The 25,536-nt window shown below is 42.7% G+C and overlaps 1 protein-coding gene across 2 annotated transcripts; it reads left to right on the top strand.

The window, feature by feature from the left end:
* The first annotated feature begins 1,872 nt into the window (after positions 1–1,872).
* CRK (CRK proto-oncogene, adaptor protein) lies at positions 1,873–25,536 on the top strand. Of its 2 annotated transcripts, none has more exons than XM_010596481.3 (3): positions 1,873–2,177; positions 11,423–11,788; positions 23,038–23,229. In XM_010596481.3, the coding sequence occupies exons 1-3, from the start codon at positions 1,937–1,939 to the stop codon at positions 23,043–23,045; spliced, it is 615 nt and encodes a 204-aa protein (XP_010594783.1). In that variant the 5' UTR covers positions 1,873–1,936; the 3' UTR covers positions 23,046–23,229. The 2 variants fall into 2 exon arrangements, with proteins under 2 accessions (XP_010594783.1, XP_003416856.1); XM_003416808.4 differs by having other exon boundaries at positions 1,877–2,177; positions 11,423–11,958; positions 23,038–25,536.

Below are 25,536 nucleotides of genomic sequence, written 5' to 3'. Positions count from 1 at the left end.
GGGTACAGACAGAGCTGTAAGTGAAAAATTACAGTACGATGGTACAAAAGCTGTAAGGAGACAATATGGACACAAAGCTGTCAGGGCAGAGAGGGAGTGATGGGTTGATCAGAAAAGGGGAGACGTTTGAGTTTGAGGTTCCATAAGGGGTGAAAGGGCATTACTGGGACAGGGGGTTCACACAGGAGCAGTTAAGATGAGGCTGTGGCCCAGCTTTATGCTGTGAGTGAAGCTGGCAGTTTTAACATTTGAAGACTGTTAAAGGTTTCACGCGGAGTAGCAAGACTCAGACGGACGTTTTAGAAAGGTCACCCTTGGCAGCAGTGTGGGGGGCAATTAAGAGCACAAAGACTGAAGCCTACCAGCAAGGAGGCTCTTAACAGTAATACAGAAGCGAAGTGATCCTGACAGTGGCGGTGAGAGGGGAAGACACACACGGGCACAATTTAGGGGTAGAGGAATCTGGGCCGATAACTTGAAAGCCTCAATAGTGAGAACACCATACTTCTGCCTGGCTTGCCACACCACACTCTGTTCCCTTTGACTTCAGTGCCCTTCCCCACTTGCCATTCAACATTCTGCTCAAGCCTCCCTCCCCAAACTGAATTAGGGAGCCTGTTCTGTGTTCCTAGAGCCCCAGGCTTGTTCCCCATCCTAGCATTTGGCACTCCATTGTCATTCTTTCCTGGCTCCTCCCACTGGTCTGCGAATTCGGTGAGGGTTGGGCTCAGCCTCGGTCACCTTTGCACCCACCTGGCAAGTGTGCTGTTTGCTAAATGAATCAATGAAAACAAGAACTTAGCCAGCAGAAAAGGCCCGACGTCTCAGGGAACCTTGCTGAGAGCTCAGGTCGTGGGCTCACATCTACCTTTTTTTGTTTTTAATTTTTATTGTGCTTTAAGTGAAAGTTTACAAATCAAGTCAGTCTCTCACACAAAAGCTTATATACACCTTGCTACATACTCCTATGAGTCGGAATCGATTCGATGGCAACGTTTTTTTTTTTTTTTTAACATACTCCCAAGTGCTCTCCCCCTAATGAGACAGCCCGCTCTCTCCCTCCACTCTCTCTTTTTCATGTCCATTTTGTCGGCTTCTACCCTCCTCTTACCCTCTCATCTCCCCTTCAGACAGGAGATGCCAACAGTCTCAAGTGTCCACCTGATCCAAGAAGCTCACTCCTCACCAGCATCCCTCTCCAACCCATTGTCCAGTCCAATCCATGTCTGAAGAATTGGCTTGGGGAATGGTTCCTGTCCTGGGGCAACAGAAGGTCCTTCTAGTCTCAGTCAGACCATTAAGTCTGGTCTTTTTATGAAAATTTGGGATCTGCATCCCACTGCTCTTCTGCTCCCTCAGGGGTTCTCTGTTGTGGTCCCTGTCAGAGTAGTCATCGGTTGTAGCCGGGCACCATCTAGCTCTTCCGGTCTCCGGCTGGTGTAGTCTCTGGTTTATCACATCCACCTTTTATAACCCCAATTCTGTTTCGGAGTCACTGCCTAGAAGTCCTGGGCCATCCAGTAACTTGAAGCCTAATGGAGCGAAGAACCGCGTAGCCAACAGCACAAAAACAAACCTCTGGGGACCGCTGGCTGGGGCCCCGCCCCTTCGGCCCTAGACTCCACCTCTCCATCTTCTGCAGTTCGGGTCCGAGCCAGGCGGCGACGCCCATGAGGCCGCATGCGCAATGCATGCGCAATGCGTGCGAGAGTTCTCTCTTGCCCTTCTCCCAATGGCGGCCGGCGGGCCCCTTCCCGGCAGCCTCTCTGAGGCTGGGAGCGCGTCATTTCCGGTGGGGAAGGCCCGCGGCCGCCGCCGCCATTTCGGGCGCTGCTGTGAGACTGAGACCGGAGCCGGTCCGCTCGGCGGCGGGCGCCGGGGCTGGAGGGGTGCGCGCGCGGCGGCCGCGGCCCAGCGTGTAGGCGCGGAGGCGGCCATGGCAGGCAACTTCGACTCGGAGGAGCGGAGTAGTTGGTACTGGGGGCGGTTGAGCCGGCAGGAGGCGGTGGCGCTGTTGCAGGGCCAGCGGCACGGGGTGTTCCTGGTGCGGGACTCGAGCACCAGCCCCGGGGACTATGTACTGAGCGTCTCCGAGAACTCGCGCGTCTCCCACTACATCATCAACAGCAGCGGCCCGCGCCCCCCGGTGCCGCCGTCGCCCGCCCAGCCTCCGCCCGGTGAGGGACACACGGGACGGGAGGCCCCGGGCGGGGGTGAGGGCCGCGGAACTCTCCAGCCTGGCCGGCTGCTTCTCGTGAGCTGGCCCCCACGAGGGTCGTGGACAGAGGGCTGAAGCGACAGGGGCAGTGGGCAGCCTACTGCTGGAGCTAGTTCTCAACGGAGAGCGGGAGTGTGTGGGGGAGGAGGAGCGGCTGACCGAGGCCTCTGGGTGTGACTTGGGAGGACGGCCCAGGGGAAGGGGAACTGCTTCGGCCCCAGGGTGGGGCTAGTGCCCGGGCCAGTGTGCAAGGGCAGGGCGGGACAACGTGGGGACAAAGAGCTGAGGGGGATGTTGGCACTGCGGGGGCATCACTTGGCAGCGGTACCCAGAATGAATTCGATAATCCTACAAGTGGCTTTTAGGCTAGAAACACTTCCTGCTGTGTTGGAGAGCCAGGTTTGGCCATACTCCCCTGGTGGCCTTTGGTAGGAAGTCACCCCATACCGGTCAAGAGGGATGGAGACACCCTCAGGAAACCGGTCAGCTTTTTCCTTTCTTGGGCATTTTTCCAAAAGTCTTTTACCGTCCTCTTCTCCTGTGGAGGACGAAGGTGATTAGCTAAGTGCCTTGGTGATTGAAGAAAGCCCTCTGAGACCAGCCCAGAACAAGTTAATGCTTGGCTGACTGTATCCAAGAAATCTTAGTGGCCAAAAGACTGTCCTTCTCTGCAAGCAATGCATAGGGGAGAAAGAGTTTTTCAGAAAATAAACCAGAAATAAGCCAATGGAAACAACCTCTTCCCTAAAAGTGAATGGATTTCATTTTTCCTTGAGCTTAAACATTGTTAGTCTTGTACTTCAGGGCCCCTTCTTGCTCAGTAAGTTGGGGCTGTAGCCTGAGTCTTCATGGAAATTGGGAACAAACCTGGCTGGATCAGATTTTCTGAGTGTTTAACTACACTGGTCTTCCTTACCAATGATCACTGAGATTTAGTCATGTCATTGAAGTTGTTTGAGGAGTGTTAATGGAATTTATGCACTTAGTATTTGAGAGTTGTGAGGTACAGAGTAATTCTGCGGTTAGCATTATCTGTGTAAGAGGACCAAGAGTCCTGATGCCTTCTCACTGTTCCCAAGTTGAAGTAGTTATCCTCCTGACCAACTGAGATTAGATACAGGCCAGTCTTATATGAATTAGGAGGTTCCAGAGCCAGCCTTTGCAGGCCGGCTCTTTTACAATAGTCCTAATTTAGACTGACAATCTGGCCAGAAAGGGGGAGACAGGATAGGCAATCTCTTTGTTATTAACACATAGCAAGTTAGAAAATGAGTATGAGGTCTTTAAGTCCATAAATTTTCCTAGATCTTTCTCAGTCTAATTGATTTAATATAATTAAGCATGAGATGCGAGTATTGATGTACCATCATTTGCCCTAAACTAGATTGGAAGCCCTAGGGGCAGCATTACTGCCTTACAGGGTCGCTATGAGTCAGAATCCACCTGATGGCAACGGTTTTGGTTTTGCTTTTAGGTGTATTCTGCTTTGATGCTGCCTGCATGGTATCTAAGGTTTGGTATCACATACAGTAACGTGGAGGCAAACTCATTGAAGTTCAGTTCTTAACATTTTGTTTGTGTGTACGTTTTGTTGGTTACAAAATTTGGAAATGGCAGCAGGTTGCTTTTTTAGTTTGAAATTTCTCCATACCTTGGCATTATGGTTTTATTTCCCAATGCTTACCTTGGTATAGAGCTCCACCTTTTCAAAACAGATAAGAGTTTAGATCCTTGGCCCAGGAGAGAAGGTGAAGATTGCCAGAGTTTGTGGATGGGGTGTGGAAAGTTCATGGGCATTGCGGTAATGCCTGTTTCTGCAATGCACTCCATATTCTATGCAGGGTAATTGATTCAGTTGCTGTCTTTATAAAGATTACTTCATCTCTGTTCTCCTCCTCTCCATCGAGCTGTATTTCTTTTGAAACCATACAGAAGAATTTCTTGAGTTTTAGAGAGGCATATACAAAATTAATGTTGTTGTTAGGTGCTTTTGAGCCGATTCTGACTCATACTGAACCTATGTACGACAGAATGAAACACTGCCTGGTCTTGTACCATCCTTATACTCATTGCTGTTTGAGCCCATTATTGCAGCCACTGTGTCAATCCATCTCGTTGAGGGGCTTTCTCTTTTTCATTGACTCTCTTCTGTACCAAGCATGATGTCCTTCTCTAGGGACTAGTCCCTCCCGATAACATGTCCACAGTACGTGAGACAAAGTCTTTGCATCCTCCCTTCTAAGGAGCATTCTGGCTGTACTTCTTCCAAGACAGATTGTTCTTCTGGCAGTCCATGGTATATTCAGGGTTCTTTGCCAACACCACTGTTCAAAGGCATCAGTTCTTCAGTCTTCCATATTCAGAGGTTTTGCATGCATATGCCCCAAAAACCCTATGAGGCAATTGAAAATACCATGGCTTGGATCAGGCACACCTTAGTCCTCAAAGTGAGATCTTTTCCTTTTAACACTTGAAGGAGGTTTTTTGCAACAGATTTGCCCAATGCAATAATAGGTTATTGGATTTTTTGACTGCTGCTTCCATGGGCTTTGATTGTGGATTCAAGTAAAATGAAATTAATAGCTAACATTTATTGACTGCTTATTCTATGCTAGGTGTTTTGCTGAGTCATTATGTGAATTATGTCATTTCTATAACAGTCCAGTGAGGTAAGTACTATTATCTCCATTTATTAAAATATTTCCATTTTATAGATGAGGAAACTGAAAATCAGAGATTTAGTAACTTGCGCAAGGTCACACAGCTGTAAGTTACTGAGCCAGAGTTTGAACTTAGGCATTCTTACCTGATAGCTGACACTGTTACACTGTGCTTCTTTCTGTCAAAGCCAGCTTCCTTTTGGGTTCCCAGGAGTGTCTATCCTCAACATTTTTGTCTTTGCTCTAGAGTTCCTGGTTCTGTTTAAAAACCAAAAGAAAGAGATGGCAAGGTGAAAATTGGCTTTAACCAGTACTCATCTGCTATCTAAAGTCAAGGATGAAGAGGTTTTTTAAAAACCTTATTTGGTGAATTGAATATGGGATTTGAGCTTTTGGTTTAGAATTACATAGTGTATTTTGTGCACATAATACGTAGAATTTACATGGAGTGACTTAGCTGTAATTTTTAGAGACATAGGGATAGAATAGGCTAGGGATTCTCAATCTTTCCTAGTGGACCTATTTTTAACTCATCTTAGGTCTTCAGTTCTCATAACCTACATACATGCTGTTACTGCCAGAGAGTGCCCTGGGGCCACAGGAAATGGTTTGGTCAAGCCTCCTGGTCATATTGGGTCAGGTTGGGCTTCAGAATGGCTCTCTTGGAAAGGCCTTCAGTAGTTAATGCACTGGCTTCTCCGTCTTGGAACAGTGAGAGAGAGCTGAGTTAGTGTGAGTTAGAGAGTAGTCGTGAGCTTGTGCTCTGAGGCCTGCGTTTGAATCTTAACTTCCCTGCCATTTACTAAATACATCATTTTGACTGAGTTATTTAACTTCTCTATCTCAGTTTCCTCTTCTGTGAGAGAGGAAAAATAATAATACTGACCTTCTAGTGTTATTGTGCAGATTAAGATAGTTTAACTATATCAAATGCCTAGAAATGTGGCTGGTATATAGTAAGTAGCTCACCGTAGCTGTTAACCACTGCACTACCAAGGGTCCCAATAAATATTAGATACATTAATCTCATGATCCAGATGTATGAGGTGGGGGAGAGTTGAAACTAAATGGAAAACTGCTCTCAGCTTTGAGGAGCTCACAAAGGCAGGCATGGTATGGGTTGGTGAGCGCTGGTGAAACAGTGTGTCTTAAGGGGTAAGTGCTAGGGTGGAGGGGGTTGGGTACATCAAGAAGTGTAAAAGGACCTTGACGGGTCCAGTATGGGAAAATAGGATGGTGCTTGCTGTTACTGCTCAACCCAGAGCCTTCCGTGCATTGCCCTAGTGGGTGAGGACAGCATAAGCTTGCCTCATTTTGGGGGTAGAGGGCAGAAGCTAGGTTGGTAACTGTTTGTAGTGCTTCTTCAAGGTTGTACTGGACGAAGCCACTTCTTTGGAGATAGTGTGGGACCCTGATTATCTACTGCCACCTTTTTGCACTTTCTGTTTCTGTGTTCCATTTGTTTACCTCATCTTTACAGTGCACAAACCTGGTCCTCCTGTCTTACTTGTCGTCTTTGCGTACTTTCTCTTCAGTGTCAAGGTGTCCCTCCGTCCAGTGATTCTGGCAAAGTTGTCTGAGTTACTCATAGATTTTACGTCAAAAAGAATTCATGGTAAAAGGAATAGGTTTATTTATTGCAGGGCTTCTCCAAGACTTTACTGTGCTCAGCTGAATTGTGACTGTCTAAGAGAGGCAGGTATTGAATGATGGTTTTTCAAACCTATTTGGCCACAGAACTTTTGAGAAGCATCTTGAGGTTCTGTAGAATCTTCTCTGGGAAAGTGTGGCAGATTCTGGATTCTGGGATAAAAATTTCTAAAGGAATTCAGAGCTTTGAGGGAGCTAATAAGCTGAACTTGCTTTTTTTTTTTTTTATTTATTGATCTTCAAGTGAGCGTTTACAAATCAAGTCAGTCTGTCACATATAAGTTTATATACACTTTACTCCATACTCCCACTTTTTCTTCCCCTAATGAGTCAGCCCTGAACTTGCTTTTTATTGAGCGCCAGTAATGTGCCAGTCACATTTAGGGAATTTTATTAGATAGGTATTTGACGTGGTTTTACAGAATGAGGGGCTGAGGCACAAAGAGGTTAAATAACAGCTCATACAGTTGTTTAACAGGTCATACAGCTAGTAAATGGCAGAGCCAAAATTGAACAGACTGAGTCAGTCTGAATCTGCAGAGTACCATGCTGATACTCATTTTTAGAAAGTTTTATTTGGTTAGGAGAGCATACATCATGATACCACTTTAGCACACTTTCTCAGATGGAAACCGGCAGCCATTTTTAGCCTTTAGTATTGGACAGGTGGTGAGGGGTGTGTATCTAGGCAACTTCTATAAATGCCATAGGCAGGGTAGAAGGAAGAGAAGGAGTGGGGATTAAGGAAAGAAGGGGAAATACTGTGAGATCTAGGAGAAGCTGACGATGGAGCCGCTGTGGTTGTACCTGTACAGAAATGATCTATCCTGTTCTAGCCCTCGGAACTCTCAGGTATTCTTAAAGCCTTCAGGGATCAGGGTTGTGAAAAATGAGGGCTGAAATGCTTAGAAGTAATGACTTGAGCAGGTACAGAGAAACCAGAATACCCAACTACTTGTATTGATTTTGATTTCTGAATGTGCTGATTCAGAGCCGCACAGTCAGAGTCCAGCACAGGTTTGATGTAGAACAAGTCAGTGAGGTTTTCCAAGTCCCAGACAGCTGTGAGAACCCTGTTGTTGGTTCTGTTCTCTAGCCTGACTGTGTCTCCTTCCTTTCCTGCCCTTCTATTTCCTGCCTTTGGCTGTTTGTGGTTGGAAGGAGATGAACAAGGAAAAAGGAGCAGGAGCACGTAGCGGTGGTGAGGTTTCAACTTATCTGGGACTTATGTATGTTCTGCCCCTCCCCCCTGCCCCCCCTTCTGGAGTTTGGGTCAATGATGGTTGATTGCTCCATGTATCTAACAGCCCCAGCAGTACACAAAAAGCAGGCATTTCTCTGTGGAATTATTAGAGTGTCATTAGAATAGAAAAATAATGTATATGTAAAGTGTGCCAAAAGTTTCCTTTGGTGTTTTGCTTATATTTCTCTTTTGGGATTGCTGAGCAAAAAAAAAAAAAAAAAATTGGGCTCGATTCATAGTATCTGACATTTGAACCAGAAATGACTTGAACCAGCTTCCTAACTTTGTACCAGATGAGCTGCCAGTTTTTCTGTTCAAAATTGTTCTACTGATCTTTCTAAGGGACTTAGCGTAGTAGTCTTATTTGTTCTTTGAAACTACCTCTCTGTCTCTGCCCCCCAAAAAACACATTTTACTTAACCTAGTAATGGAAGAACCATAGCAGTGGGTGACAAGGAATGGTTGCCTTCCTTCGTAGAGTGAAAAGAGTACCTTGGAAATGTTCAGGGATGGTCAGAGCTGCTCTCTCGTTGTGACGTTGTATCTCAGTACACTGTTGTTGCTGCTGTTTTTTGTAGGAACACATCTCTAGTTGAAAGTGAAAGCCGGGGGGGGAAAAAAAGTCTTCCTGAGACATATTGCTTTGCTTCTTGCTCAGCAGCCATGCTGTGCATGCCTTTGTATCCTCAGCTGTGATGTGAGCTTCCCAAAGCTGAGGACAGATTTTCATTTTGCTTTTCCCTCACTTCAGAGTTCTGTTTATTAATATCTAACACCTAACTGAGCACTTAGCATCTGCCAGCCATTGTCCCAGAAGGAGCACCAGTAAAAACTATTTTGGCTAAACATTGGCAAGAGATCTACCCCCCCCCCAGGTGTGATTGGGACCTTGCCTGAGTCATGAGTGCTCTGCTTGTATGAGGCAGGTCTCTCTACCACTTGGTCCTCAAGGCTTACTTGACTGGACGGTGCTAAGTACGTCTTCATGGAGTTCACATTGACCCTGTCCTTAACATAGTTGGGCCTTAAGGCTCGTCTTGAATTAACCTAGTGGTGATAGGCAAGGTGGCCATGTATCTCGCCAGTGCCTATCAGATTTGTATAGGAATAACACCCCATCAGTGATCCACCTTAGTGAAGAGAGAAATTCCAGAATATAGCACTGCCGTGCTCTGGTTTGGTCATAACCAGAATCATCTCTCCAGTCCTACACTTGGAACAACTGGAGTCACTTTCTGCTGCTACCTGATGAGTGTTTTCCATAGATGGGCAATCCTGGGTCTAGGCATTTATTGCAGTGTCTCGGATTGAGGGACAGCCAGCATTCCTGAGTTTAGGCTGTTAACTTATTTTAGCTTACAGCCATGAATACCACAGATGGACTTTTTTGCAGTATAAGAAAAAGTGTATTTACTAATATCAAGTGCAACTGCCCCTTAAATTGCATCTTTGTCTCTCATCATTCACTTAAGGGAAAAGAAGGCACTCATTAGTACTCATTCTGCTTAAGGACTTCTGAAGTTAACCTATTTCACCTTTCTCCAGTAGTGGTAAGAATTTTAAATGTATTTTTTCTGGTCGTCCTGGAAGAAGTTTTTTTTTATTGTGCTTTGAGTGAAAGTTTACACATCCTCAGTCTCTCATACAAAAAATTGTATACATCTTGCTATATACTCCTGGTTGCTCTCCCCTTGACGAGACAGCACACTCCTTCCCTCCACTCTCTATTTTCGTGTCCATTCAGCCAACTTCTGACCCCCTCTGCCCTCTCATCTCCCCTCCAGACAGGAGCTGCCCACATAGTCTCGTGTGTCTACTTGATCCAAGAAGCTCACTCCTCACCAGGATCATTTTCTGTCCCGTAGTCCAGTCCAATCCCTGTCTGAAGAGTTGGCTTTGGGAATGTTTCCTGTCTTGGGCTAATAGAAGGTCTGGGGACCGTGACCTCTGGGATCCTTGGAAGAAGTATTTTTTAATATTGTAAAAAAGTAGTTACATCCTTTTTTGAGAGTGGCACATTATTTTAGACATCTAGGCTACCATGGTCCTATTTCATAGCATTAATCACTTGAGCATTTAGATAGGCAGGGGAGTGCCATCTCATTAGCAGGACTGGAGAGGGTAGATTGGCGATTTTCCCTTAACAAAGGACTGGAACAAGTTCACATGAGAAGTACAAATAGTCAATAAACATGAAAAACATTAAACAATCAAAAAAGTGCTATTTAAGAAGAGGCAATATTTTCTCCTTATTAAATTGGTGGTGGTTTTAAAACTAGCGTTTTGGCAAGGTAATAGGGGAAATGGGAAGTCATAAACCACTGTTGGGAGTGTAAAGTTGTACAAATTTTTTGGAGGGCAGTTTGGCTATGTAAGCCTTAATATTCATACCTTTCGATCTAGCAGTCGCTTTTCAGGGAGTTTCTCCTAAGGAAGTAACCAAATGTGTTTCACTAATAGGGGAGAACAAGAATGTTATAATAGCATTATTTGCAATAGTGAGAAATGGAGACTACAGCCACTAAAAGGCATGTTTTTGGACAAAATTTAAAGATAAGGGTGAATAAAAAAAAAACACAGACTTGTGTTTGTATTTCCCGAATTTTCAGTAGAGCTGTTCATTATTAGGAAAGCAAAAAGGTTAAATTAAAAAAAAAGTCTAGTGAAGACGGTTTGATATTTTGGGTGCTTAGCAGAGTGCACGTTAAAGGTTCGTATTCCTCATTAGAACCTTTTTCCTTATTTGAATGGGTGCATGTTCATTTATTATCCCTGAATTCTAGAATCTCAGGATAGATTTTGAAGTATGTGCCTGTGTCTGAGGCCATACACATCTTTCTGTCATATTTAAGCATTCCTAATATGTCCTTGTCTTGAGCTCTCAGATTCAGTATTTTAGCGTTTCTTTACTTTCCCAAGCGTACATGTTTACCCCTTTTCCTAACCTGTTCTTAAAGAACAACCTGATTTCCATGTTTTATTTAAGTGAAGGCTTTAGCAATTGGTATTTAAGCGGTTAGCTTCTTCGTTTGTCTTTTTAAGGTGCTTGGTTCTTTTGCCTCATTGAGCTTTTTTAGCTGTCAGAGATGAAATTGAGATCAACAGTCTTAGGTAAAAAAGAGAGAGAGCCTTAAAATATTTTTCTTGTTGCTTTGTAACTGTTCATTTTAAACATGATCCAAATGAATGTAGGTACCTGGTGTAGACGCCAGGCTCTCCCTGCCTCTTCCTGAACAGCTCCTGGGACCTTTGTAAAAGGAGAACTTGCTACATTTCATGAGGTTGGAAAGAAGATTGCAACAAAACCTTGGGCCTTGTGCTACTCTGTAAATGAGATAGCAACAGAACATACTGGAGAATGGACAAAAAGTCCCCATGCTGTACTGACTGATCCAGTAGGAGGGCATGTCCTTATTGGCCTGGCTAATAGCTTTCTGTTCCTTCTCTGGGATGGTGGCGATGGGCATCTTTCTTCCCATGGATTGTTAGAAAGTATGGTGTTTCAGTTTGATAGGAGGAGGGATTATTTTTTCCTGGACTTTTTTTTTTAACTGATTAAATATTGACTAAAATGTGTGTGGGAAATGTTTAAAATCTGTATTTCATCTCCAGTATACACCTTTAAATAATACCCTGCTCTGTTTTTTCCAGGGGTGAGCCCCTCCAGACTCCGAATAGGAGATCAAGAGTTTGATTCATTGCCTGCTTTACTGGAATTCTACAAAATACACTATTTGGACACTACAACGTTGATAGAACCAGTTTCCAGATCCAGGCAGGGTAGTGGCGTGATTCTCAGGCAGGAGGAGGCAGAGTATGTGCGAGCCCTCTTTGACTTTAATGGGAACGATGAAGAAGATCTTCCCTTTAAGAAAGGAGACATCCTGAGAATCCGGGATAAGCCTGAAGAGCAGTGGTGGAATGCGGAGGACAGCGAAGGCAAGAGGGGGATGATTCCAGTCCCTTACGTCGAGAAGTATAGACCTGCCTCCGCCTCAGTATCGGCTCTGATTGGAGGTAACCAGGAGGGTTCCCACCCACAGCCACTGGGTGGGCCGGAGCCCGGGCCCTATGCCCAACCCAGCGTCAACACTCCGCTCCCTAACCTCCAGAATGGGCCCATTTATGCCAGGGTTATCCAGAAGCGAGTCCCTAATGCCTACGACAAGACAGCCTTGGCTTTGGAGGTACATAATGTGCAAAATGTAGAAAGAGGAGATCTGCTGCAGGGTCTCCCTTTCAGACCTCTTAGAGCTTTGTAGGAATGCTGATCACAAGCAACAGCATTGTGATGTTGTAGATGTTGAACTGATTTTGCCTTTAAATGTTGGGTTTTCTCTTTTTATAAGAAAGCCTATTTTAGAATAAGCTTAAAACTGTGTAACTGAATGTTCTGATTGATCTCCTACTAAACATTCTTTGACTAATAACACTACCTGAATTTATAGGCGTTAACCTAAAATCTTTTTCCTCATCTGCATCCTAATCTGTTTGTATTTGTCTTTGTCTAAGAGAGGATGGGTTCGCACAAATTTGAGTGTAATAAGTGGTTTCTATCAAAGCATTTAAATGAAATTTTGTAACAAAAACATAAGTGTTTTTACTTTAGCGGGCATGAGGTTCCTTACCATTAATTGCATTAGGTAAGAATTCAGAAGGAAACAGTCAGGTGTGAGGAGATCCATATCCAAAAGTATTAATCTTAAGGAGCAACAGGTTTACTTGGTCTTTGTTATTTAATTCATCTGATAGGCAAGAAGCCAGTTCCTCCCCAGGAATTCATTTTTGCCTTTTACTGGTTAGTAGCACATCTTCTGTCTAACTGTTAGGTTGTGTTCATTCCCCTCTTTAGCACTCACTCCTTCCTTTTTTCCTTCTCTTCTTCCTTCTTTCCTATTTTCTCGGATTATTTAAAGCTGGTGGTTAAGCACAAAAGCTGGAAGTGGCATGTTATCCCATTTTTCAGAGCCTACTGATATGGTGACTTGAATGTAAGCAAGTAGCTAACTTTCTTGAGTACAGGCTGTTATGAAGTTTTGTGAGCACAGATGATCAGAGAAGGAACAAAAAAGTATTCTTGTAAGCTAAAATTCTCTGAACTTTATTTTCAGCGGGTCATGTTCATACACTGAGGAGTAGGAGCTACCGTCTGTCTAAGTGGGGCTGTTAGCCCACAGAATGAACTAGAATTTATTCGAACCAATCTCTACTATTACTGGGTTTGAAATTTTTCTTTTAGGTTCTGATTTAGCGGATGTAAAGGAGGGTTAGTTGAGCCTTACAGGTTTGGCGGAAGAATGTGTGTTTTTAACGTTTGTATTTTTTTAGATAATTTTGTGGCTTAAAAGTATCACATCCTTGCTTTGATAAATAAATCAACTATTTGTTGTTTAGGTCATACCACTTATTTTTCCCACTTAGAGTTGGGAGGATAAAAACAACAGAAGTTTTTAACCTCGTTTAAGTTGAGATGATTTTAATACCAGACCCGGTGCTGTGCACATGATGGGTGTGACTCTGGACTTTTATTGCAGGCCTTGTTAGTACTAGGCTGGGATGTGAAAGTGGCATTCATGGAACAAGCCAGTTAACACCAGGAGATAATAGTTGTCACATTAATTTTGCTTCCATTTGCATTTCCTTTCTCAGAGAGAATTGTTTTTCATGATGACTGTCTTGGTTAGAGGCTTCACTGCTCAAAAATGGTTGAGCTTTTCTCCCTGCTGTGAAATAAAAGTCTTGTGAAATAAAGATTTAAGTAGAAAACTAGTTTTACGATTTCAGTAAGTTTTCTTTTTTGCTTTGGATATTGGTTTTAAGCCACCTATGTTTATTGCTGAAGAGGGCCCCTTTCAATTTACAGCAGATGGCCCAAGTGATAGCTTTAAAAATTAACTTTTTCTTATGTACTTAAAAAAAAAAAAAAAAAAGATGTTAACTTAGCGTCTTAGAATTCAAGAGCTGGAAAAGACCTTAAACCAAAAACCAAACCCATTGCTGTCAAGTCAGTTCTGACTCATAGTGATCCTGTAGGACAGAGTAGAACTGCCCCATAGGGTTTCCAAGGAGCAGCTGATGGATTTGAACTGCTGACCTTTTGGTTAGCAGCCGAGCTCTTAACCACTAGGCTACCAGGGCTCCAGAAAGGACCTTAGATATCCTTATTTGTCGTATGGGGGGAAGAAAAAATTATGTTTATAGAGGTCGAAGGGGTTGTCCAGACTAGTTGGTTTGGAAATGGAGAGGTGACAAACCAGATCTAGCTTGGCACGCTTTCTACCGTATCAAAATCCAGTCTATGTTTCCTTTTGTTTTACAAGTGCTGCTGCTCTCTTCAATGCAGGTTTTATGTGGTTTCATTGATAGCATATCCTTACTTGTACTGGCTGTGCAGGCAGACACAGTTCTCCTACCTCCGGTTTTTCACAGGAGCTGATGCCTGCTCCCTATGATGATGAGGCCGGGAGATAAGATTAGGAGACACTTTCTGACCTTAGCATTCTGGTAGGAAGAGATTTGTTGCCATTTAAATGAGAAGCATAATTTGACTGGCTATATATATCCAAGTTTGTGGACCAGCTAGATGCTATTTTAACGGAGTATTGATGGGTTAGCATCAGTGAATTTTAGAATTGTACAGGACCCTGAGTACATTCAACAAGCAGTTTTCATGTGCTCCTCAGTGTCCTAAGACTTCCAGGAGGTGCCTAGAGAGAAGGAGAAGCTGAGGATGGAAGGCTCTGGTTTCTGTATCTTGCTTCAACTAAAGCAGCTCTGCTTTTAGCTGTGTTATATATTGGGGTCTCTGTAAGATTTTCTTTGAAGGAAAGGTTTCCATGCTTTTAAAAAACAAACTTTAAAAAAAAAAAAAAAAAAAGGTGTTCAGGAACCACCTCTCCTCATCTTGCACATAGATGTTTCCTGAGTCATATATTTACTGTGATCAGAGTCCCTCACCAGAATATGTTACTGGATATTTCCTCTCTTTTCCCACCCATCAGATTTCTCTAGTAAGGATGAAGGCTGTGGGAAGAAGGAATTAATTCTAGCTAATAGCCAAACTAAAGGTATTCCTCAACCCACTATAGTTCTGTGGGTCAACTAGCCACTATTTTGGGGAATGTGACACTGAACAAAACAGACACCATCTGTTGGGTCTTAGAGCTGCTGATGAAGACAGGCATTAAATGCAGATATGCTGAATGTTTTGAAGTGGAAATACATTAGAACCAGTGCGGAGGCACATTTTATTTTTTGATCTTAGAGTCCAACTTTTTGTTTCATGGCCCCTTGGTAGTTGGTGTAGTGATAAGCCTTGTAAAATGTCAGATTGTCAAAGTTTATCTTACGCCTCTGTGGACGGTCCATAACAGTCACATTATCTTTAAATGTACTAAGGACGTAACCCCCATCTCTGATTCAACCTGGTCTTTTTGCCTTTGTTAGAGGATAACACTTGAGAGTAACCAAGGAACATATTGAGTGTTCTCAGGCTCGGGCCTGTTCCTGAGGCATGGATAGAGAAAGTGTAAAGTGCTTTGGATCTTGGATTGCGCACGGCAGTACCTACATCAAATCCACATCTTCTGTTTGGAGTTCTATGAAACCATGGTTGTTCAGGCCTTTTGACCTGTGTATGGAAAATTGGAGTAAAGGTCTCTCTGATGTATCTCTTTGTTACAGAGAAGAAAGTAAGATTGGAAGATACAAGAACATGAACAGCAAGTCCCTGATTTGTCCAGTTTGTCTTCTTTCTGGAATTTTTGTAGCTGAGTTTTCTGTACTGTTCATTGAGACAGTTGTCTGCTTTCCCACTCCCTTCTGTCCTTGTTGGTCATCTTCATTTTCAAATCATAGAATCTCAGTGGGAAGGGACTTTAAAAGTAACTGATCCAACTACTCATGCATTGAAGGCAGGCCCTCTGGTGTCTTTACAGATATCTTTTAACATGGGTTTGCATATCTCTGCTTTCAGGGAACTCACTGTCATCCATAGTTGTGCAGTCCAGAGGTTCTAAACTTTGTTGCTTTACAGCATCCTAGTGTCTTAGTTAATTTTTCACAGTGCTTCTGGACTAAAAGAATTACCTAACAGTTCCATGTATTAGGTAGGTCCAAAACAATAGCCTGTGGAAGCTGGAACCTGTGTAAGGCGGAAACCTGTCAGAGAAGGAAAATGCAAATATTTTCCACTGAAACGAGCATTAGAAAAGTGGTAAGACCACATCCTGTCAAAGGCAGAAAACTTGAGAACCGGAAAAGCAAGGCAGTCCCATCAAGTTCTGGCTCCTACAGGTTTCACTATACTTATATCCTAATAACTTAGTAGCCATTTGAAAAAAATAAGCATAACTGAAAGAAAAATATTTTTAGTCTTAAATAACCACAATTACGTAACTAGTTACGTAACTAGGGAGATGTGTACACCTGTTAGACACAGCACAGTTTCCCAAAGCTTGGAATCCTGGTGAACACCGACACCCTCATTTCTTGTTCCACATTTATTTGTGAGGTACTTTTATCATAGCATTGCCAAAACCCAGCTTTACAAAGATATGACATGTTTAAAGGAATGTAGTATGATCTAATGCTGAAATTGTGAAATACCTTGAGCTAGTAGTCCACGTGGCATCACAAATGTCAAGTAATGTTATGTTCCCCCCTCCCCCCCAAATTTAGAATACTTTGTGATGCCCCTGGGAGTTCACTGTATTGCCCTGGTACGGTTTGGGAACCTCAGGCCTGGTCCATTATCTTCATTTTTAGAAAAAAAAATTTTTTTGTGTGCCTTAGGTGCAAGTTTACAGAGCTGGTTAGTTTTTCATTAAACAATTAATACACAAATTGTTTTGTGACATTGGTTGCCAACTCTGGAGTGGGTCAACACTCTCCCCTTCTCCATCCCACGTTCCCTGTTTCCATTCATCCAATTTTACTGTCCCTTCCTGCCTTCTCATCTTTTCTTTTGGGCTAATGTCCCCATTTAGTCTGTATACATGATTAAACTATGAAGCACGTTCCTCACGTGTATTATTGTTTGCCCTGTAGACCTGTCTAATTTTTGGCTGAAGGGTGAACCTCAGGAGTGACTTTAGTACTGAGTTAAAAGGGTGTCTGGGAGCCATACTCTTTGGGTTTCTCTAGTCCCTGTCAGGTCAGCAAGCCTGGTCTTTTTTCTGTGTGAGTGAATTTTAATTTTTGTTCTACATTTTTCTCTCACTGTGTCCAGGATCTTCTGTTGTGATCCCTGTGAGAACAAACGGTGGTGGTAGCCGGGCACCATCTAGTTGTTCTGGGCTCAGGTGGAGGTTGTGGTAGTTGTGGTCTGTTAGAAAATTCTTTATGTTGGGCTAAAATGTGGTCACCTCCCCACCTCTTACCAGGGATGTGGAGAGCTCAGTTTCAGAAATTATCAGTTGTTGAGCTAGAGAAAATCTTTTCTGACTTGGGCTAGAACCAGAGTAAGGCCTGTTCTCCAGAATTTTGTGAGATGTTTTTTCTCTTCACCTGGAAGCCTACCAGTTAAATCTCAAAGACCACCAGCTTTCCACCGATACGTTCCAGTGCCCACTTCAGTCCATGCCTGAGGCAAGTCAATCATTAAGGCTAAATTGTCCTCACTTGTCTCCACTGATGCGCTTGACTGTTGATGGGCTGTAAATACTGCTTACTCCTTAGATCAAGGGTCTGCACACTTTTTCTGTAAAAGGCCAGGTAAGAAATATTTCTCGTTTGTGGGCCATACAGTCTCTGTCACAACCAGTCAACTCTTCTGTTATAGTGAGAAAGCAGCCATAGGCAAGATGTAAACAAGTGAACATGTTATGTTCCAATAAAACCAGTTATAAAAACAGGCAACAGGCCTGATTGACTCGAGGGCCATAGTTTGCTGACCTCTGCCTTAGATTGCTTTAGTTTATTGTTATTGAGAATATACACAGCAGAACATTAACCAATTCAATTTCTTTGTGTACAGTTCAGTGACATTGATTACATTCTTCAAGTTGCGCAGCCATCCTCACCCTCCTTTTCTGAGTTGTTTCTCCTCCGTTAGCATAAACTCACCCAAAACCAACCAAACCCTTTGCTGTTGAGTCAATTCTGATTCATAGTGACCGTATAGGACAGAGTAGAACTGCCCTATAGAATTTCCAAAGTGTGGCTCGTGGATTTGAACTGCTCACCTTTTGGTTAGCTGCTGAGCTCTTAACCACTGGCCCCACCAGGGTTCCAACATAAACTCACTGCCCCCCAAATTACCTGTCTCATCTTTGGAGTTGCTATTGTCAGTTTGATCCCCTATAGATAGTTCTTAAAAGAGCACAGTTCTCAAGGCAGACATTCCTTACTAATTAAGCTAATCTATTGTTTGGTTTAAAGAAGACTTCAGGGAATATTTTTGGTTTAAGGTTTAAAGATTATCTCACAGCAAGGATTACTGTAGTGTTTTTTTTAACATTTTTCCCTCCAGCTCAGTCTTGAAATATTTACCAATGTGCATTTGAAAATACTTGAAGCCAAGGCACTTGTAATGCTTGTATATATTTGCTTTTCCCTGGTTTTATTTTTGTGATTTTGTGTTTCCTGCCTTGTGCTCACTGGAACCCTGCAGCACATCCGGATCAAAGAAATGCTGGATGTGGCAGTTTTTGATATCTTTCGTGTTAGACGGTAGAGTCAGAAACTAGAAAGCAGCTACCTGAGGTTAAACCAGCAAAGGAGATCACACAGCTCCCTGGTATCACCTACAGAGTGAACACCAAGAAGTCTTGTTATTTGGTTTCCAATTTCTTTCTCATTATCACTGGAAATCATTGGTGAATATCAGCTGGGTAATCTTGCTCCTGAAACCAATTCTAGATTTGACTATCTGCAGCAGGCTCATGATTGGCTTTGGGAGCTACAGAGAGCTATGGAAGGACCCAGTGTTCATCAAGTTACCTGGGATCAAAGAAACTGAAGTAACCACATTCGGCCCCCTTTGCAAATAGTTCCTTGCTTTACATTCAGGTTTGTTCTTAAGGATGTGGTATGGGATCAGGAGGCTGAGGAGCAGGCTGGACACAGAAGCAGTTCCTCAGTGGGTTAAGAATCATCACTGTCTCTCTATAAAGTGTTTGTGAGATCTGTCTCAGAAAGAGAAAGGTTAATTACCTTGTAGTATTTCAGGTCCTTCATAAAGTCTTTCTTGCTCATTGGCATGCATATTAGGGTTTTTTTTTTTTTTTTTTTTCATTTATAACTTGAATTTTGAAATCAGTAACAATAGAACTGCTTTTATTACTGTATTCACTGATTAGTCCATTCCTTTGCATCTTAAGATTGTAACCTTTCTGGGTTACGTACTCAGTTTTACTTTGTCTTTGAAGTAGTATACCAAACTTCAGACCTGTAGGCTTCCCCTTCACCTCCCTAATCTCGCCCTCAGGAGTTGTGCTTTAGTGACTTGTTGCCTGCTAGGAGGAGGAACATTAATGCTGGCTTTGTTTCTAAATTAGAAAAAGAATGACACTTACGAGAAGCACCATGTTCTTATACTGCCCCTTCCCCTCCAGCCTCTCCCTCCATCTCCAGGATTCTGGTTGACAGCCTCCCTTCCTTCTAAACTGTTGGAGAACTAGGGCTTCCTGTAGTATCGAAGGTGGCCTTGGTCTCTTAAGTTCAATCATGTTGCTTTTGGAACTTATCTGTTCTTGGTCCCTGGAGTCCTCGTGTGCAGGACTCCATAGGGTACAGACCCAAAAACTCGCTGCCATCAAGTCCATTCCAACTCACAGTGACCCTATAGGACAGAGCAGGATTGCCCCATAGGGTTTCCAAGGCTGTAAATCTTTATGGAAGCAGACTGCCACGTCTTTCTCTCATGGAGCGGACTGGTGGGTCCTAACCACTGACCTTTCAATTTGCAGCTGAGTGCTTAAACCACCACGAGGGCTCCTCATAGGGTACAAAGGGTTATTTCATTATGATAAGGCTTTCCTTGGGGTGTTTGTATGTCAAGGCCACTTTGGATGGATTTATTATCTCAGTTGACTGCTTACAACTTTTCTCTTTTATCCATTTAAAAATCAAAATTGTTTCAGAGACATGGCATAGTCTTTTACCCCCTGAGGTTTTGACCTCTCTGCCAAGAACCTAGTAAACTGTGAAAAAAAAAAAAAAAAGTTTCTGTATTTCAGAATATCGTGTGGTTTTCCTGAGCCTTCCTCTGTAGGGTAACACCAAAGAAGTCTGTGTATTAGAGATGGCTCTGACGTCCAAAGGTCTAATTTGTACATAATCCCTCCCGCTTAGTAAAATCTTGCCTTATAAGAAATCCTACCCATTTCTTCCTTAGGAACTTCAGAGGAAGATGGTCCAGGCAGGTGGGTAGATGTCATCATGCTTATGGAGAAGCTGGTTGGCTCTGTGGTACTGGTAACAGCAAGGAGCTGGGCTAGTCCACATTTCAACCTACCTCTTACTTTTTAGAGCTCTGTGGGGTGTGATCTGAGACTATACGTTGAACACTTAAGAATAAATACAATGTAAAATGGAAAGAAAAGAGATGTGTTTAAAGTAAACCTAGATTTGGGTATCAGCAAAATGGTGAACTAGATATCCTGAAGAATGGTCTTCTGCAGAACACCTAGAAAACTATACAAAATGTTAACACATCCATCTTGTCACTTCTTTACTTGAGCTATAAAAGCATATGGTGAAGTACACTAATCTTAAGTATACATCTTGATGAGTTTTTACATGTGTACACACCTGTGAGTAACCACCTAAATGAAAGTATAGAATATCTCCAGCATTCCAGAGGGATGCCTCATGTCCCTTCTGTGTTTTCAATATCAGTAAAATAATGGATCTATTTATGGCAGATACTAGAGATGTTAGCAGAAGACAGACCTGAAGTGATCAGACCAATTTCTTGAAAGAAACTGACCCTTTGGTGCCCATCTGAAGGGGAACCTAGCATGAGTGGCAATCTAGATTTTTGACGTGAGCGTACACATCCTGTCTTTCTTAAGGTCAAGAACTTATTCTTGGTCCAGCTCTCAGAATAGCACTTTGTATGACATGAGTGGACTCTCTGGGTAGTGCAGATGGTTAACATGCTTGACTGCTAACTGAAAGGTTAGAGGTTCAAGTCCACCCAGGGGCACCTTGAAAGAAAGGCCTCGTGAGCTACTTTTGAAAAAGCATCTGTTGAAAACCCTATGGGGCATGGTTTTACTCTGACACACGTGGGGTCACCATGAGTCAGAATTGCCTTGGCAACTTTTTTTTTTATGACATGCATGTTTAACAGGTAATACAAAGAAACACTAAAAATGGGGGAAAGAAGTACATGTGGTATAATTGGCCTTAACATAGGAAGTGACTAGCAGCACAAAGGCATTGATTCCAGGGACATGTACATAAGTGTGTGTGTGTGTGTGTGTGTGTGTGTGAGAAGGATGGGGAAGTTAAGGGTAGCTGACAGGTCATTAAGGGACGTTCACTAAGGAGTAGTCAGATGTTACAGGGTTAGTGTTGAGTCTCAAAATACTGTAAGGTTTTTATTAAGAAGGGAGCAAGTGAGATAAAGTCTGAGAACTTACTGGGGATAAAGGAATAAATCCTGTAGACTATTTTACTAGTAAGCAAAACTTAACTTGATGTCCTGGTCTTTCTCTCCCCAAAGACTATGAAAATCTTTGCTTGTCATAGTTGGCCTATTGGATGTAAGGAACTATGAATTGGAAAATCGCTAGGAATAAACATTAGAACTCTGGCAGTAGCAGCTGGTAGGACTAGAGGCATGTGATATCCTCCTTCTCTTTCCTCCTCTTCCACTGTCAGCCTCAGTCTTCACAATACTGCATATTGAGCTACTGGTCTTTCTCACTGTCTGTATCTTACCCCTTGTCTCTGTAATATCCCCTAGTTTCTGTCCTCCTATTTTCAGCATCTTATGACCCACACCACCACTTTAGGCCTCTGGTTATCAGATAGTTCCTTAGGAAATTATAGTCAAGCCTATAAGCAAGTTTTTTGCTCTGTGAGTGAGGTCAAGCTGGTTCTGGAGGAGGTCGTGGGCCTGGTGATGAGTTGGCTTTAGCCAATAGTTGACCTACAGACATCCTCAGAACGCCTAGGCCCTGGGAGCATAATTTGGAAGTTCTTGGTGTGGTGGAAAGCATAAATGGGTTTTGAAGCCAGATAGTTCTGGGTTCATATCCCAGCCCTGCCACTGGCTGTATGACCATAGATCTATCCTGTAATCACTCTTAACCTCAATTAGAAAATAATTTATATAAAATACTCTGTACTGTAGAATAGTATGCTAAATAGTAGTTATTAGTTGAGTAAAACAAAATAGTTATGCTTAGAAACCACTTGTTGCTCAGAACTCAAATGTTGATAATTAAAAAATGGTCATAAAGCTCTTCAGTCCAGTCACCAGTCACATCTGGGGGCTTATCTCACCATCATTCGGTATTTTGCCACAGGGATGAATCCATTCATCAGACCAACTTTGTCTTAAGTCTCATGGCAGGATAGAGTTATGTCATATATTGTCAAAACTTTTTATTTGAGGTCCCAGTAGGAGGCTTTTTAGAAACAGAAGTAAAAACATAGGAGTTTAGTTTTTGTCACCTCACTGGGTAATAAACAAGTACCAGGTGGCATTGAGGGAGCAAGGAGGTCTGTCAGTGTGTGGTAGGGAGTGGTGCTGGGAGGGAGCTGAGAGAATTTTGGGCTCTTCCTGCCCAGGTGGGAAAAAGCTTGCTTTGATAGGAAGGTGATGGAACACTTCATTTTCGGGGATCAAATGGAGCATGTTTCCCATGATTGCCTTCTGCTGCATGTCCCCCAGGCTGGCTGGGGAATTGTGCCGCTGCTGTATGCCAGTGAGGGGAGGGGCCTTCCCTTAAGCTAGGACCTGTGGTGCAGGTGAAGTTGAGGGTTGTGGGTACAAAGAAAAAGAATACTAGCGTGTTCTAGTTGGGGTTGCTCATCCAAAGACACTTGAGATTTCCAAAAAGATATCATTTTCTAGGATCCTTTCTACTGTCTCTCCTCTGTGTTTTTCTGCACTGCTAAAAACACTTCTGCCTGCATTAACCACAAGTAACCAGTCTGGTGGCTGGGGCTGGGGAGGCAGTGAATAGCCATTTCTGTAATGTCAGCCCTAGAGCAATCACATGGGCAGGGTATGCCTAACCAGAGAATGGAGTTTTTCAGTTTGCATTCTGAACTGGAAATAAAGTGCTGTCCTTATTCTCCTCCTGCAGGTCGGTGAGCTGGTAAAGGTTACGAAGATTAATGTGAGTGGTCAGTGGGAAGGGGAGTGTAATGGCAAACGAGGTCACTTCCCATTCACACATGTCCGTCTGCTGGATCAACAGAATCCCGATGAGGACTTCAGCTGAGTATAGCTCAACAAACAGCTTTGCTGACACATGGGAACAATCTCCCCCCCCCCCCCAACTGCCATCTATACAGTTTTCTTACAGATGTCAAGAGCAGTCTAGTTTATATAAGCGTTCTGTTACCTGGAATCTTTTTTAGACTGACCTACTCCATTCCTAGTCTTATTCACCATTTTCAGAGTACGAAACTGGAGGGCTGTGTGTCCACTTCTGAATTGGCAATTTTAGGTGGTGGTGGCTATGCCTGTATCAGAAGGGAACGGTGTCTTGCCTCCTTTCTCTGAGGCATGCAAATGAACCTGTGGAAAACCCATAGACAGGAAAGGAGTGTTGCACACTGCTTACCCTGATTTACAATGTTTTTTTCTTTTTTCTTTTTCAATTCTGAAGCCATACTGTCAAATGGCAGTAGACTGTTCCCTTCTACCCCCGATGAAGTAGCCATGCACCGTGTGAATAGTACCCGATGGGATTGCTTTTTCATTTATAGAACATGACTGTTGTATGACTCATTCTGACATTTCAAATCCCGAGAATTCTAGGACACTACTAGAGGCATTTGTCTTCCTTCCTAGTCAATGCTTCATACTTTTCCTTGGGATTCTTTCAACCCTTGACGTTCTTTTTCCCCCAAACCTACCAGTAGGTTAACTCTTAAGATAAGTGTATATTTTTATTCCAGATGAGAAGCAGGATACACAGAGCACTTTACTCAGTGCATAGCTTTAAGCCAGTGTTGGATTCACTAAGTGGACAGCCAAACACCCAGCTTTCTGCCTTCCCCGAAGGGGTCATAGTAGGTTCACACTGCTACAGACGATAAACAGACTCCTGGCTGACAGGATCCAGCAGGGCCATTTTTCCTGAGTGCCAGTATCCTAAGAGGGGACTCTTGGAATTCTTAGATTCCAGTTAGAGTGGAAGGACCAATCAGAATATTTCACAGAAGGTTTTGGGGCCAAATTCTGCCCTCTGCTTTGTGTGCAGCTTGTATAAAAGTCAAGTTAGAATTACATGAGTATGGGGGTAGGGTTAGTGCTTTGAAAAAATGTCTGAATCAATCATGAATTACTGATGTATTATTCATTTCACATGGCCAGAATAGTGTTTGAAGTACATTACATTATAAACTGCCTTCATTTTTGCCTTTTTTTCTTTATGTTCTAGTTTACAAACCCGTTAAGCATGGAATGGTTCATATGGGGTCAGGTGCTCCAAAGAATAGACTTCTGAGACCAAAAATTATCTAGGCTGTTAAAGACTATGATGTAAAACTTTCAAAGTTAGTTCCCAGTCTAGAAAGGCACTTATTGGTCTGTGGTGTGGTATGACCAATAGAAACACCTTGTATTTTGCTGTGGACCTCATTTTAGGAAAATAATGTACCTTTCTAATTGTTCTGCATAGGTTAATACAATTTTGCATTCTTTGAACATGTACCAAATCATGGTATCCCGGTGACTAGCTCAGTGCCTGGCACCCAGTTGGCATGCACATGTTTATGTGAGTGAATGAGGGGAGCGCAGAAACGCATCATATGGCACAAGGAAGCCAGCTGGCACAGGATTACATAAATTGCCACAAGCAAACTAATGAGTTGACGCTAATTTAATATATTTTACCTCACACTAAGGTAATGCTTGATAGAGACATTAATATTCAACTTGTAAAATGTTAGCACAGGGCTATGCACACAGTGGATGTCCAATAATGGTGAATTAACAGATTTGCAATACTAAATTCCATCTGACTTGCTCTGTTAAAATTTCAGTTAGAGCATAGTTACTGTAAAATCCAAATACACATTAAATCTTATTTTCCGGGAAGTATGGCATCGAAAATATTTGTAGGGAAACATTGTCACAACTGATCTGAATGTTTGTATTTTCTTTCGCCTTTGACTTTACTGGCTTGTGATGTCTATTTTCATCATATTAGTGGAACATACAACTCTACCCAAATCTTCAGAATTTCTTAATGATGAGTTGTCCAGAGCCATTACGTGAACTGTTGGGTTGGATTCAGCTGTGTGTGGCAGTTGTTGGACCTCAAGAAATCCAAGGACTTAGAAGTATCTTCCAAAAGCAAATACTAGAATCCTATTCCAGCCCGTATGTACATTGTCACAGAGCAAAGTAAACCGAAATTGGCTGCTATATTTTATATAATCATTTCTGCAAAAGTCTGTTTTTTGGATACTAATATTTGACATGGTTAATTCTTATTAATTTGTTGGGATTGTTTATTGTTAATAATGCAAATAGATAATTTTTAATTATCCTCAAGTAACATTTCACTGTTAATGGTTTGAAATGGGTGATAAGCAAACCAATTTGAAATAAAGTATGAACATGTGCCATT

Source organism: Loxodonta africana, chromosome 18, assembly GCF_030014295.1.
Source record: "Loxodonta africana isolate mLoxAfr1 chromosome 18, mLoxAfr1.hap2, whole genome shotgun sequence".
Lineage (NCBI taxonomy): Eukaryota > Metazoa > Chordata > Mammalia > Proboscidea > Elephantidae > Loxodonta > Loxodonta africana.
Note: the sequence above shows the minus strand (reverse complement) of the source record. Positions and strands in the feature narration are given on the sequence as shown.